Source organism: Narcine bancroftii, chromosome 8 (assembly GCF_036971445.1).
Source record: "Narcine bancroftii isolate sNarBan1 chromosome 8, sNarBan1.hap1, whole genome shotgun sequence".
In the NCBI taxonomy this organism is placed as follows: Eukaryota; Metazoa; Chordata; class Chondrichthyes; order Torpediniformes; family Narcinidae; genus Narcine; species Narcine bancroftii.
The window spans coordinates 20,921,580-20,938,224 of record NC_091476.1 but is presented as its reverse complement, the minus strand read 5'-3'; the positions used below and the strand labels follow the sequence as shown (position 1 = coordinate 20,938,224).

The following is a 16,645-nucleotide window of genomic DNA, read 5'->3' as shown; positions in this document are numbered from 1 at the left end:
AAGAATATAAACAGAATAGAGAGAGTGCAGAGGAGATTTACAAGAATGTTGCCTGGGTTTCAGGGGTTGAGTTTTAGGAAAAGGTTGAGCAGGCTGAGACTTTATTCCCTGGAGTGCAGAAAATTGAGAGGTATTTAAAATTATGAGGGGGACTGATAGAGTCAATGTGGACAGGCTTTTTCCATTGAGAGTGGGGGATATTCAAACAAGAGGATATGGATTGAGATTGAAGAGGGAAAAATTTAGGGGAAAAATTAGGGAAAATTTCTTCACTCAGATGGTGGTGGGAGCGTGGAATGAGCTTCCAACTGAAGTGGTAGATGTATGTTCAATATTTAATATTTAAAGAAAAGTTAGATAAGTATATCGATGAGAGAGATGTGGAGGGTTTAGCTGGGTGTGGGTCATTGGGACTAGATGGGAGAAGGTGTTCGGCATGGATAGAAGGGCAGAACTGGCCTGTTTCTATACTGTAATTGTTATATGGTTATATAGATAAAAGACACTTGAATTTCATTGCATTCTCTTTATTAAATTGTTCTCTTTCTCTGCCAGACTTATCCATTCCACACTCCAGTTAATGCAAAGGTTGTGAAAGATTATTATAAAATTATCACAAAGCCAATGGACTTGCAGACCTTGAGAGAGAATGTCCGCAAACGAATGTGCCATTCACGGGAAGAATTCCGAGAGCATGTAGAACTGATTGTTAAAAACTGTGCTACTTATAATGGTGAGATCAGTAACTTCCTTCAAATTCACAGAGCTGTAAATTATATTTCTGAGAAGACCAATTTTCAGATGATTTCTAGAATCTGCTTATCTAATCTAATAAAGTAATATTTGAAACAGTGGAATGGAGTAGCAAGAGGAGAACTAATAGTAGAATGAATCAGCAGACAGATAACAGAAGGAATGTAGTTTTGGGGAAAAAATTGAATTGAAGATAAGAAAAGGAAATAATCTGAAAAGTTATTTTTATCAGCAGACCAGAAGGCATGATATGCGTCAGTTACACCAATAGTACAGTTAAATAATATTGTACATGAGGGAAATGGGCATTTTTGAAATAAAATGTTTAGATAATAGTTAGGTATGATGCCATCATGTGTACGTGATGACATGGGGATGCTTTGATATATATGCATGCTTGTTAGAACACCATTTTAGAATGTATTAAAGTAACAATGAATCAACAGCCTGCCATGTTTTTTTCCTATTATGAAGCATGCTAAACATAACAAATACAAGATCTTACTAGAAATAATTTGTACATTTTTGGAGAGCTCATTATAAAACACTGAAATGTGATATTCATTTGTGAGGAAGAGGTTTAAAATGCTAAGCCTTTATTCATTAGATTGAAATAGTTAAGGGATATTCTGTTCATGAATGTGATTGAAAAGAATGATATGGTACTTCAACAGAATGATGAGACAATAATATGAAGGTATTTTCTCTGTGACAAAATGCTCAGACAATTGAATTTCTGAAGCATGGTTCATAAATTCTACAAAATGAAAATCAAATAATTACTTAACATACTAAAAGAGGAGACATGAGTGGAAGATTTTACATAAACAATATTGCTGATGTGAAGAGTCTCTTCTGCCAAATAAACTCATGCCTTGTGTCATTGAGCTGGAGCTCCATTTAATTGAGATAGAATGATTTTATAGGGACTAACTACATAATAGGGATTTTACATGTCTCTTGGAATGCAGTAGGTTTCTGGTTATCCAAAAAACTTGGAACTGGTTGTTTTTTTGGTTAACTGGATTTTTCGGAAGACCGAATAATGGCTTTAAGCAGTCCAGTAGCATCCGAAGAATACTTGTATCAGTGGAAACAATAAGAAAAAACAATGGAGGGCTTTTCAAGCATGAAATAATGTTTAATTCTTACCAAAAAATGTGATCTCTGCTTACAAAATAAGATAAATGCAGATCCCCGTCACCTTCCCACCCGTCGCCGATCTGACACCGCTGCCGCCGATCCCCGACGTCTCCCCACTACTTCGGCCGATTACTGACACCTCACCACCTTTTAGCCAACATCCAACCGTTCAGCATCTGTCTTCCCGGCTGGTTCTGAGCTCTGTTCTGGCACCAACAGAGCTTCAGAGCTCCATGTGAGCACATCGGGTAAAAAAAAACTTTTTTTTCACTTGTGATGTCATGTCGCAGTTGAATAAAAAATTTGAATTACTGAGCTTTTTGGTTAACTAATTTTCAGATTATCAGAAACAGACTGTAATGCCATGGAATTGAATTATGGAATGGTCCACTGAGTACTTGCTTTTCTCTGCAGGTGTGAAGCATCCTTTGACCCAAATTGCCCAAAGTATGGTAGACCTTTGTGACATGAAATTCAAAGAGGTGAGTCATCAAATTCCAAAAAGTATAAAGCTGCAGATGCTGTAATTCTAAAATAAAAACCAAACATACTGGAACCAGTCGGTCTGTCAATGAGGAAAAAGAAAGAAACATTTCAAGTCAGTCACCTTTGATCAGAGCTGGGAAATGTTAGAAGCTCTTCTCATCTTTCCCAATTTAATAGCAAGATCACTGAAATTTTAATTTTGTTTTTCTCTCTTTATAGATGCTGCCTAAATTTCTATTTCTAGTATAATCTGGTTTTATTTTAGATTTACTGCATCTGCAACATTTTGCTTTTGGGTTATTTTGTATCATTTTCATATTACAAATCAAGTTTTTGTTTCCACTTGTTCTATTTAAAATAAATCAGAATGCTAAAATATATAAAAGAATGTGAGGTGAGATTTGAAGTACATAGAAAATAAGAAATAAGTATTCCGTGTATTAATTTTCCAAAGGAATCTTTTCCATTAAGCAGGTGTCATTTCAAAATATTTTTCTTGTACATGAGAGCATTCTATGAATATGTCAAAGGCATTATAAAAACTGTTCTTTAATAACAGAAGAGAATCAAATTGAACAAGATTTTTCCAGGTACGGAACAACTCATCTGCACATTCTCCAAGAAGTGTAATCACCATTTAAAATGGCTACCAGCTCATTTGCACATTCTCCATGAAATGTTATCACCATTAAAATGACTACAAGCTCATTTGCACATTCTCCATGAAGTGTTATCACCATTAAAATGGCTACCAGCTCATTTGCACATTCTCCAAGATGTGTAATCACCATTAAAATGGCTACCAGCTTATCTGAATAAGAGCCGTCATTTATAGCGAATTAATTTTACCAATGTTGGATAAGGATAAATATTGATCTACAACTCAGAAAAATTGTACCATTTTTTTTTCTACATTTACCTGATGGGACAGAGAGGACTGTCTATTTGCATGACATTGTTGGACTTGTTTAATGCTGCCACAATAATGTCATCCTCAAATGTCTGACACAGTTGCCTGAATTTGTTTGAACATGAGTGTGGCCTCTGCCTCGCTTCATTTCCCTCAGTGGCTTGAATAAAGAAAATATATGAATAGCACTTGAGTCAGGGATTCAAATTTCTGTCTCTAATACCTAACACTCACTTTAAAATTTGAAGTTTTATTCACCTGCTTTGTAATGTGATGCCCTCCATCTGCGAGGTCTTCTTTATTATAATGTTAAAAAATACAATTACTTTTATTAGAAAGAAGATAAGCTGGCCCGCCTGGAGAAAGCCATCAATCCTCTTCTGGATGATGATGACCAGGTTGCTTTCTCCTTCATACTGGATAACATTGTCACTCAAAAGATGATGGCTGTGGCAGATGTAAGTCAGACAGTCTATTTGTCTTTTGCAATTAATGAATTCAGCAAGGATTATGAGAGTTGTTATGACATGTTTTGTTAACAATTTTCCTCTCATCTGTTAGTCCTGGCCTTTCCATCATCCTGTTAATAAGAAATTTGTTCCTGATTATTACAAAGTAATTACAAATCCAATGGACCTTGAAACAGTGAGAAAGGTAAGAAAATTAAATCGAAGGTGTTGTAAGTATCCACATGAAATTTCTTATTCGCTTTTCTCTTTTACTTTGTATTTTAATATTTCCATGTTTTTGGCATTACAGAATATTTCCAAACACAAGTATCAGAATCGTGAAGCTTTCCTGCAGGATGTGGAACTTATTTTGTCGAACAGCATCAAATATAATGGTAAAATTAGTGGCCAGTCTTCTCGCCACAATCTCATCACTATATCAGTAATCAGATTTGTTAATTATAAAAAATACATTTTTGGTATCTGTTTTCTAGTCTGGATGTAACTGGAGGTCTGGATTCTAGAGGGAATGAAAGGGGATTAAATTAATCAAAAAAATGGCAGTTTGCAAACAGTCCTGTAACAAACATGATTGTGAACAACAATGATTGCAAAATGGAGAAAAAATGCAGCGAGTAAAAACACAGAAAAGCTGGAGGAACTCAGCAGGAGTTGCAGTGTCCATCGGAGATAAAAATATATGACGGGCGTTTCAGGCCTGAGCCTTTCTTCAAATTATGAATAAAAAGGAGACAAGGGACCTTTATTAAAAGGCTGGTGAAGAATGGGAGGGGGAGGAGTACAGGCCCACAGGCAAAAGGCATTAACTGGATATGATGAGAGGAATGGTGAGAATTGATACCCACCACTCTTCCCCCAGTCAATTCTTTTCCTCTCTTTTATCCCGGGCAGGTGTATGGGTAATGGAGGATATGCAGATTTAGGGTCATGTTGATGGTAGTAAAGGAGAAGCTACAGTTTGTGAAGATGGAGAACTTCAGACGATCGCACACGGAAAATTAGGGGAAGTAGATTTAGGACTAAGATGAACTACTTTCCCCAGAGAGAAATGAGCCTGAAGAATCCTCACCCCCAGGATGCAGAAGCTGCTTCATAATAAAATATATTTTAGATTTTTGCATGTTTGGGGAATTGAGGGTGATGGGGGAAAAGGTAGGTAGGCACTACTGAGTCCATGGCCATATCAGCCATGATCTTAGTAAGTGGCGGAACAGGAATGACAGGCCAGATGGCCAACTTCTGCTTTTATTTCTTATGTTCTTAAGCAATCGCATATATTCCCATTGTCCTCGCACATCCTCACTGCAAGTTGAACATTTCTCTCTTTCTCAGATCTGTGGAGGATTTTCATCCTCAAGTTAAAAATGTTCCTCTATCCAAAAATGTTGCCTGATCCAGGTTTTTGTGTCTTTACTGTTTTTAATTCAAATGATTGATTTTGTCATTAAGAACATCTTGTCAAGTTTATCTTCATGTCTTATTCAGGGAAACACATTACTTTATTTGTACAAAGCAAGATCCTCCAATATGTGAATAAGATAAACTATATATACACTTTATTTGTGGAGGAATCAGTAGTATTCAAGACATTTCCACAGCCTAAAAAAAATCCATGAGATCTTCAAGAGATAATTGGGCAGCATGGTTAGCGCAATGCTGTTATGGTGTCAGTGATCAGGACCAGGGTTCAAATACCATGCTCTGTAAGAAGTAGGTATGTTTTCCCGGGGGCTCCAGTTTCCTCCATTGTTCGAAACATACTAGGAAATTTAGGTTAATTGGGTGCATAGGCTCATGGGCCAATATACTGTGCTGCATATCTAAATTTATTTTTTAAATGTAAAAATCTTTTAAATTTACTTGAGGGAGTCTGGGGGTTTAGTTAACAATCCTTAGACAGCATGTCTGACCATGCAACATTGCTATCAGAATGCATTTTCTGTGATGTCTGAACCCTGCTCCAGAGGCAAAATTATCACAGAACTAAGGCTGTCAAATCAGATGTTGAAGTGAGTCATAAAGGGAATGGATTACAAATCAAAGTGAATTAGTCTAGCACTATCAGTTTATGGGGACCTGGTTGTTCTGTTTTTGGTAAGAATTGAGTGAAGAACCATGATTTATTTTCACTAAAGAAGTGTGATTAAAAAAAATTTAATTGACATCTTCAAAATGATGAAAAAAAAGAATAACACTGACATAAGCATTGGATTATTCAATGCAGTTAAGCTTCATGGGATGAGCTTAATTGAAGCTGAATTCTTGTGCAAAATTGACTTCCAACAAACTGATTCATTGAGCTTTGTCTTGCATAAAAGATGATTGACCAAATAATAAAACTAAAAATTATGAGGAGGAATTTATCATAGTACACTCAACTCTTTAACATTTGTCGTAATTTTAACCATATAACCTTTTACAGCATAGAAACAGGCCAGTTTGGCCCTACAAGTCCATGCCAAACATCTTCTCCCATCTAGTACCACTGACCTGCATTTGGCCCATAAACCTCCACACCTCTCCCGTTCATATACCTATCCAACCTTTCCTTGAATATTAACATCGATTTCGCTTCCACCACCATATCACCACCACCCTCTGTGAAGAAATTTCCCCCTTATGTTTCCCTTAAACTTTTTGCCTTTTAATCTCAATCCATATCCTCTTGTTTAAATCTCCCCAACTCTCAGTGGAAAAAGCCTATCCACATTGACTCTATCTTTTCCCCTTATAATTTTGAATGCCTCTATCAAATCACCCTTCAACCTTAAACTCAGTTGTGCCTACCTACCTTTTCCCCCATCACCCTCAATTCCCCATATATGCAAAGATCTTAAAATATATTTTATTATGAAGCAGCTTCTGTGTCCTGGGGGTGTGAATTCTTCAGGCTCATTACTCTCTGGGAAAAGTAGTTCATCTCGCCCCTCATCCTTAAAGTCCCAGCTTGTTCAACCTTGCCCTGTATTTCAAACCCTGAAACCCTGGCAATATTCTTGTAAATCTCCTCTGCACTCTCTCTATACTGTTTATATCCTTCCTGTTATTTGGTGACCAAAACTGCACACTGTATTCCAAATTTGGCCTCACCAATTCCTTATATAATTTCAACATAACATCCCAACTTCTGTATTCTATACACTGATTTATGAAAGCCAACATACTAAATGCCTTCTTCACGACCCTATCCAAATGTGAATAATTCCAACAGGTAATAAATGTTAACGTTTTGATAGTTTACTCATTTGAAAATGACATTGGGATTTTTTAATTCAGCTATTGGAGGCCATAAATTATGTGGCCTCCTTCAGTCGTGGTCAACCATGGATACTGTGCCTCTGGTAGCTAGAGTAAACATAGAAGATAGGAGCAGGAGTAGGTCATTAGACCCTTCAAGCCTGCTCCGCCTTTCAACGAGATCATGGCTGATCTTAAAGTTCAGCACCCCATCCCCGCCTTCTCTCCGTAACCTTTAATACCCTTATACTGAAGAAATAGATCTAATTCCCTCTTAAATAGATTTAATGAACCTGCCTCTACTGCCCTCTGTGGCAATGAATTCCACAGATTCACCACCCTCTGGGTAAAGAAATTCCTCCTCATCTTGGTCCTAAATGGTTTGCCTATTATCCTCAAACCATGGCCCCGGGTTCTGAATTTTCCCATCATTGGAAACATCCCATCTGCATCCATTCTGACAAGTCCTGCCAGAATTTTATATGTCTCTGAGATCCCCTCTCAATCTTCTAAACTCCAGCGAGTACAATCCCAATTTGCTCAATCTTTCCTCATAAGTCATTCCTGCCATTCCAGGTATCAGCCTGGTGAATCGCCTCTGCACTCCCTCCATTGCAAGAACATCCTTCCTTAGATAAGGTGACCAAAACTGCACACAATACTCCAGGTGGGGTCTCACCAAGGCCCTGTACAGCTGCAGTAAGGTATCCTTGTTCCTAGACTCAAACCCTCTTGATATGAAGGCCAACATACCATTTGCCTTTTTAACCGCCTGCTGTACCTGCATGCTCGCCTTCAGAGACTGGTGTACAAGTACCCCTAGGTCTCTCTGCACTTCCCCATCTCTTAATCTATTGCCATTCAAATAGTAATCTGCTCTCCGGTTTGTATTACCAAAGTGGATATCCTCACATTTATCCACATTGTAGTGCATTTGCCATATATCTGCCCAGTCCCTCAATTTATCCAAATCACACTGGAGCTTCCTGACCCCCTCTTCCGTGCACACAACCCCTCCTAGCTTAGTGTCATCTGCAAATTTGGAGATATTACATCCAATCCCCTCATCCAGATCATTAATGTAAATTGTGAACAGCTGGGGTCCCAGTACAGATCCCTGTGGCATCCCACTGGTCACCGCCTGCCACTCAGAAAACGAGCCATTTATCCCAACTCTCTGTCTTCTACCTGCCAGCCAGTTCTCAATCCACATCAATACTTTGCCCCCAATCCCATGAGCCTTGATTTTGGAAGCCAGTCATTTATGCGGGACCTTATCGAAGGCCTTTTTGAAGTCCAGGTACACCTCATCCACTGGCTCTCCCCCATCTATTTTACCTGTCACCATCTCAAAGAATTCCAATAGATTTGTCAAGCACGATTTACCTTTTGTAAATCCATGTTGACTTCGACCGATCCCTTCTCTGCTAGTCATATGCTCCGCTATTACATCCTTAATAATGGATTCCATCATTTTGCCCACTACTGATGTAAGGCTCACTGGCCTATAATTCCCCGCTTTTTCTGTACCCCCCCTTTTTAAATACCCTCCAATCCATGGGTATTGATCCTGAGTCTATCGAGTTCTGGAAAATAATTCTTAAAGCATCTGCTATCTGAATGGCCACTTCCTTAAGTACCCTAGGATGTAGATTATCAGGCCCTTGGGATTTATCTGCCTTCAATCCCATCAATTTCCCCAAGACCATGTCCTTAGAGATACTGATTTCTTTCAGTTCCTCCCTTGCATTAGTCTCTATGTTTCCCAACATCCTTGGGAGGTTATTTGTATCCTCTCTTGTAAAAACAGAACTAAAGGAAGAATTTAATTGGTCTGCCATTTCCTTATTCCCCATTATATATTTCCCTGATTCCGACTGCAAAGGACCTACTCTGGATTTCACCAATCTTTTCCTCTTGACATATTTATAAAAGCTTTGGCAGTCGGTTTTTATATTTGCCGCAAGCTTACTTTCGTAATTTATTTTTGCTCTCTTAATCCCTTTGTCCTCCTTTGGTGCATCTTGAACTGCTCCCAGTCTTCGGTTGTGGTACTTTTTTTGGCCAATTGATATGCTCTCTCTTTGGACCTAATGCTGTCTCTAATTTCCCTTGTTATCCACGGTTGAGTCACCTTTTTTGGTTTATTTTTATGCCAAACCGGTATGAACGATTTTTGCAATTTCTCCATTAGATCTGTGAATGCTTTCCATTGTCTATCGACTGTCAACCCCCCATAAACACCACCCAATCAATCTTACTCAACTCCCGTCTCATACCATCATAATTCCCTTTATTTAAATTCAGAACCTTAGTCTCGGTTTTAATTTCATCACTCTCCATGTCCAGTGAGAATTCGATCATATTGTGATCGCTCCTACCCAAAGGGCCTCGTACAACAAGATTGTTGATTAGCCCCTTATCATTGCATAATACCCAATCTAAAATGGCCTGCTCCCGAGTTGGTTCCTCGACATATTGGTCTAGATAACCGTCCCGTAAACATTCAAGGAATTTCTCCTCCTCAGTATTTTTACTAATTTGGCTAGTCCAATCTATATGCAAATTAAAGTCTCCCATGATGACAGCTGTTCCCTTATTGCACGCTTTTCTAATTTCTCTTTTAATGCCTTCCCTCACCTCTACACTACTATTTGGAGGCCTATATACCACCCCCACTAACGTTTTCCGCCCCTTGCTATTCCTCAGTTCTACCCATATAGATTCCGCATCTTCCGAGTTGATATCCTTTCTGTCAATCGTGTCGGTCCCTTCTCTCACCATCAATACTACCCCACCCCCTTTACTTTCTTGCCGATCCCTCCTAAATATCGTATACCCCGGGATGTTAAGTTCCCAGGCTTGCCCACCCTGCAGCCATGTTTCTGTAATCCCAATCAAATCATATTTGTTTATCTCAATTTCCACAGCTAATTCATCTACCTTGTTCCGAATGCTTCTTGCATTAAGATATAAAGCCTTCAGATTTGCTTTTTTCACCCTCCTTGCTCTTTCTGATTTTTTTACTTTCGCTGCCTAACCTAACTTTTCCTGTTTTATCTTTTCTGTCCTTTGCCCTATCATACAGGTTCCCACCCCCCTGCCAAATTAGTTTAAACCACACCCGACGGCTGTACCAAACCTAGCTGCCAATATATTGACCCCTTTTGGGTTTAGGTGTAACCCATCCTTCTTGTAGAGGTCATGCCTTCCCCAAAAGAGATTCCAATGATCCAAGAAGCCAAAATCCTGTCCTTTACACCAGCCCCTCAGCCACACATTCATTTTTCTTAACCTTCCATTTTTGTCCTCAGTTGCATCTCCAAGGCGCAAGCCAGGGCAGAGTTGATAAGATCTGTCTGTTGCCCATGCAGTGGGACCCCCTCTATTGCTAATGACAGTCTAAAGTAGTGATTCCTAAAGTGGGCATTGCCGCCCCACTGTTGGTGGGGGAAGGATCCAAGGGGGCAGTCAGGGAAAAGGGGGCAGTGAGGAAAAGGGGCAGTCAGAATTTTCATCTTGTTATTATTCAGCCTGCTTCAATGTTTAATGAAGAAGCCAGTGCAGTAATTTTCTGGCCAGACGTGGAGTGGCAGTAATGAGCACAGCTCTGCAGGGCATAAGAACTATGCCACATACAAAGACCAGGAGCTGAACTTGGTTGTAAGAAGCTGTTCGAGACGCTTGCCATGCAGAGCATTTGTGTAGCAGTGGAAGCTTGTCCCCACTACCACTCTTGGGCTATGACAACCTTCAGAGTTAGGCCATGAATTATGGTAACTTTTATTGACCATTATCTTATGTTCTAAGCTTGGAAGAATATTTTTTATTGTGGGCTTCACAATTCCTGACTTTGGCCTTGCCATCAGCTGCAAGACTCCCACGCAAGTGTTCTGGACTTGCAAAATCTTGTGCCATTGAAATGTTTTGCACTGTGCTTTCCCAAATTACAGCCAAAGCAATTTAAAAAACTTCACTCAAGATCTTTGCTGGTTACATAAAAACATAAAAGAAATGTGGCAATTTCAGTGTGAAAGCCATGAAGTACCTTTATTCAACCAAAAAAAAGAGAAATTATAATATATGGCTGTAAAGCAAAATTTGATCTTTAAACTTAACTGGATTAAGGTGCCAAATAAACTGATTTGTGGTCTGAAAGTGAAATTTTACTTTATATCTACTGATAAGTACATAGATCAGGTACTTTTTGTATTTTCAGTTGAAAACCAAATTGGAGAAAAATTAACGATGTGGGGTCTCCATTATGTTGCTCCCTATTTACAATTTTATGGGTGGATGACCATATAGGGAAATCTATTTTTAGCCATTTTGTAAGAAAAGACACATGATGCTCTTCAAGAGTAAGTACATGCATCATGTGCAGAGGGATAAATAGTGAAGGCATTCATAATTTCAACCAATATCCATTCACCATGACAACTTCTAGCTAAAACCCGAGACATCCCCTTCTGTTACTTTTTGGAGGCAAGCGAAACTGCTGCAAACTGCAGTGGGTTTGGGGGTACGATGATGGTGGGAGGGGATAAGAACAAGAATTGAATCAGCAGACACACTAACAAGCCAACACAGTGCCAACAATAGGGAGTAACTGTTTCCATACATGGAGATGGATTGCTTGTCATTTCTGGATGGTCGATGGGCAACAACCATTGATGCTTCCAGTAGGCATGTAGCATTACTACTGCCCAAGGGCAAGAGTGACTTGCTATTGTCTATTCAGACAAATTGTTCTTGGTTTATTTAATTTATATTCAATGAAGAAAACTTGCCAGAAAATCAATAAAAATGGTCTCAGTACAAAATATTTTATGCTGAACCTAAGTAACAAGAATACAGGGGGGAAAAAATAATTGGTTCTTTCTGATTTTAATTGCTATATCCTTTGCTTATTAAGGTGAACTTGTCTGTATTTGACCTCTATTATCATACAAAATCAAGTTTTAGACTAGCTTTGGTAGAATTGCAAAACTTTCAAAAATGTATTTTGTGCAAACTTGAAGGGATTAAAGATACCAATTCTTCCTAGAGATGTTGTGTTTAAGAGAGACATAAGAGAATACAAATACTAGAATCTGGAGCAAAAAAAAAGAACTGTTGAGCATAATTTGTGTGGGGAAGGATTTGCTGATATTTCAGTCAAAACCCTGCATCAGTTTCTGAGAGGAAAGAAGGCTGATGGAAAGAGAAGGGGGAAGGGTTTAGATGGAATGGGAGGTGACCTGAAGAATAGGGGTGACATTTAATGAACAGAAAGATCCAGGTAGAGGAGGGTTAGAGTTGGAGGACGGCAGATGATTAAATGATGTGTGGAAGCAGACAAGTTTTAAAAAAAGAGATGAAGCTAGGAGGGGTGAACATGGAGAACTCTAGGGCAGTGATTCACAACCTTTTTCTTTCCACTTGCATATTCCCTATGCCATAGGTGCTCTGTGATTAGTAAGGGATTGCTTAAGGTGGTATGTGGGTGGAAAGAAGAAGTTTGAAAACCACTGTTTTAATTGTACCTAATTGATTTGTTATATGCACAGTTTCATAACTCCAAAGGAAATGAGCCATTGACAATATTTATTCAGGCCAAATATTTCAGTAATAATTAGGTCTAAAGCAATGATTCAACCTTCCCTTCCCACTCACATACCACCTTAAGTAATCCTTAACTAATCACAGAGCACCTATGGCATAGGAATTGCTTAAGGCAGAATTTGAGTCAAGGGGGGCAGTTTGAAAACCACTGTTTTAGATCAACGTCCCTTAGAAATGGGGGAGAGAGGAAAAAAAATCAAATCACTTAAGTCCGAGTGCTCACGATATGGTCTTCTCTAAGTTGAAGAAACCAAATGATAGTGTTTTGTGGCACACCTACATTTAATATTCAACTACCCTTGGCCTCCTGCACTGCTTTAAGAAGACACACATAAGCTTGGGAAACATGACCTTATTTTTCAACTGGGGATACTCATATTCCATACTCAACATGTTATGTTACAAGGCAATATGTTTTTCTTTGTCTGTGCTAGAACTAGCCAGTTCTGCCATGGGTCATCATATATTGGTTCAGTTCCATTTCTTTTGTTCATCTTCTTTCTTTACCTGCCCACATTAACCCATTTTCTGGATGTCCACTGTAACTAATTCCATGGCATCTTCTGTGATTTAACATGTTTTCTCAGTTCTCACGAAGGGGTTTTCAATCAGAAACATTCACCTTTTCTTTCCACAACTGCTACTCTTATCTGCTATGTATTTCAAACATTTTAATTTTTTTTCATTTGCAAATTCTAACAACCTGGTTGTATTTTCATTTTACAAACAACAATTATCAAAATGTTAAACATAATAAAGCTACTTGTGAGCTTCATGATCTTCTGGTCATGAATCTCAAAATACATGAGATTTGAAACCACTACAAAGGCCAAACTGAAAGTTTAAGATCAATTTATCATCTGCACCTTTATGGAAAAACACTGATCATTTATCATATACTGTAAATATTCACATCCTTTACTAGAAAGAATCTTAGCATGATGAGGAGACAACACATTTTTAGAGCTGCACCACTGTGCCAAATTGAAAAGAATAGCAGATAACACAGTGGTATTGCTGATGGAGCCACTTCCTGACAAGACTGAAGTAATAATGGGTGCTTAATGGCTGTTTCCATGCTGCATCACTCAGTGTCAACAACTTAATCTTTTCTATTTTTTGTTCATGCGGTTGAATTACATGCTTAATAATGAAACCATAGCCAGAGTATGTGATTGTCTGAAGCAAACCAGTGATGAGTTGCTTGTTCAAGAACTAACAGTAAAATTTTCACTTGCAGGCACAGATAGTCCATATACGAAAACTGGCCAGGAGATTGTGAATGTCTGTCATCAGACTTTGGCTGAGGTAGAAATCTTCAAAAAATTTTAATTTGAAGCTTGAGTTCAATTTAACAGTATGTAACTGAATAGAGTAAAAATCAGTGAATTTTTTGAATAGGTTTTTTAAAGGATCTTTATTTTAAAAAAAACCTTTAAATCATTGTCTAATGGTTGAAGTTTATCGGTAGTTTGTGCTTTTTGCTTATTTATTTATTTTTCTCTTTACAAATTGTATTCTTGTGATTTGTTATTTAATAGTATCCCAGACTCTTCCCCTGCAACCTAAATATTTCCCATAAGGCACAGTTTCAAAGGCATTGAGATACCTTTTTGGTCAACTAAATGGCCAGATCAGATTCTTGAATCAAAACAATATTCATTAGTAGGCATTTCAATGAAGACCTTTTTTTTAATGGCCTAATCAATGTACAAATCAACTTTTCTACTTTTATTGCACAATACAAGAAAGATTACAATATTTTTATAGAATTGAGTTTTCTGCAGCCTTGGAACAATTTTTTTTAAAAGTAATCATTTATATGAATCCATATAAAATTGTCAAAATTCACTATGATATCTTATTTATGAAATAAGCATATCTCAAAAGATCAAAACATGCATGGCAATGAGAAGACACTGATTTCACCTTATATCATTAAATCTCTGACTCTGATATACAATTGGAACAGTCAACATTAGCAAAAGTTGAGAACCTTTTAGCTGACATAATAATTTAGTAGCAGTCTTTTCAAGTGGAGGTCGCATGATATGTGGAATGATTGTAGATAAAATTTTAGTGAAAACAGTTCATAGAGCTTAAATTTATCTTTGGTCATTCCAGTTTTTTAAATTTTGTTTTTTCTCTTTTTTAAAAATAGTACGATGAGCATTTGACTCAACTGGAAAAGGATATTGCTTCTGCCAAGGAGGCTGCTCTTGATGCTGCAGAATTTGATGGTCTTGATCCCCTGACCCCAGGGCCTCACACTCCTCAGGTCAGTCCTAATACATGTCATCGTATATTTGTGTTTTTAATTGATTTATACTCTTGCCAAGGTTATTTTGTGAGTCAAAATACTAAATGTTTCTCTCAACTTCACTTTCATTCTTTCACAATATGTTACTATTTTCATGCCAAGGTCAAGGCAATGAACATTCTTGGTGCTTTAGCTTTCCAGATAGCCTTACATTTGCAATCATTTTTGCTTTTGCAATTCTGCTACTTTTCAGAAAATTTGAGATTTCCCCCAATATCTTAAATTCTGACACTTGAAGAAATAGATCTCATTCCAGTTCTGTCCATTAATTTGAAATCTGATAGTTCTGCAAAAAAGAGTAAAACCAAGCCATTTTTTAAAAAAATAGCAGTTTGATAATGGACATTATGTTGATCTTTGATAATTCACTTTTTCAATCTTGAAGTACTGCTCAGCCATTTGATATATTTATTGAAAAACAGTTCTTTGATAAAATCTTCAGTTTTATTTATAGTGTTTAACTTGATTATCAGACAGAATCTGAATATTAAAATACAATTGTAATATCCATTTGGAATTAAAATCAATTAGTGTTGCGGTTAGTGCAATGCTATTTATTACAACACCAGATTCAGATTTATTATCAGAGTACATACATGACATCACATACAACCCTGAGATTCTTTTTGCTGTAGGCATGGCAGAATTACCACTAATTGGTAGTGCAAAAAAAAACTGTACATAGCTTAAACATGTAAACAAAGAACTGTAAACATATAATGAGTGTAAACAAACTGACTGTAGAATAAAGAGAGAACAAAAATAAAATCAATAAAGTGCATAAGTAAGAGTCAAATAAGTCTCTGATTGAGTTTGTCGTTGAGGAGTCTGATGGTGATGAGGTAGCAGCTGTTCCTGAACCTGGTGGTGTGAGTCTTGTGGCACCTATACTTCTTGGCTGATGGCAGCAGCAAGAACAGTGTTTGCTGGATGGTGTGGATCTTTGATGATTGCTGCTGCTCTCCGACAGCAGTGCTCCCTGTAGATGTACTCAATAGTGAGGAGGGTTTTGGCTGTGATGTCCTGGACTGTGTCCACTACCTTTTGGAGGGCTTTACACTCAGGGGTATTGGTGTTCGTATTCCAGACCATGATGCAGCCAGTCAGCACACTTTCCACCATACCCCTTTAGAAATTTGCTAGGGTTTCTGGTATCACACCAAACTCCCGAGGAAGTAGAAATGCTGACATGCTTTCTTCACGCTGCTGTTGGTGTGTTGAGTCCAGGAAAGATCATCCAAGATAGTGATTACCAAGAACTTAAATTTGCTCTCCCTCTCCAACTATGATCCCTCATTGATCACTGGATTGTGTACCTCTGGCTTTTCTTTCCTGAAGTCAACAATCAGCTCCTTAGTTTTTGTGACATTGAGTGCAAGATTATTGTTGATGCACCATTCAGCCAAGTTTTCATAATCAATCTCCATCCTGTATACTGACTCATCCCCTTCCTTTATACAACCCAATTACTATAGTATTGTCAGCATTGTTGTACTGAGCCACGCAGTCAAAGGTGTAAAGTGAGTAGAGCAGGGGGCTGTGGTGCTCTGTTACTGATGGAGATTGTGGAGTATCAGTCTTCAGTGATTGTGGCCTAGATGTGAGGAAATCCACAATCTGAGTTTGTTCATTTTCTCTCTGTCTGTGTTGGTTTCCTCCAAATGTTCCAATTTCCTCCTGTGTTCCAAAGATGTACAGGGTTAGGTTAATTAGTCAAATGGG

The 16,645-nt window shown here is 38.0% G+C and overlaps 1 protein-coding gene across 5 annotated transcripts in view; it reads left to right on the top strand.

Moving 5' to 3' along the window:
- taf1 (TAF1 RNA polymerase II, TATA box binding protein (TBP)-associated factor) overlaps window positions 1-16,645 on the top strand; it is a 107,720-nt gene that overhangs the window by 77,497 nt on the left and 13,578 nt on the right. For all 5 annotated transcript variants that reach the window (XM_069893081.1, XM_069893079.1, XM_069893082.1 and 2 more), the window contains exons 30-36: window positions 556-733; window positions 2,311-2,378; window positions 3,628-3,750; window positions 3,854-3,946; window positions 4,052-4,136; window positions 13,844-13,911; window positions 14,765-14,881. In XM_069893081.1, the coding sequence (XP_069749182.1) occupies window positions 556-733; window positions 2,311-2,378; window positions 3,628-3,750; window positions 3,854-3,946; window positions 4,052-4,136; window positions 13,844-13,911; window positions 14,765-14,881 (732 nt within the window). The remainder of the gene's footprint in view (window positions 1-555; window positions 734-2,310; window positions 2,379-3,627; window positions 3,751-3,853; window positions 3,947-4,051; window positions 4,137-13,843; window positions 13,912-14,764; window positions 14,882-16,645) is intronic.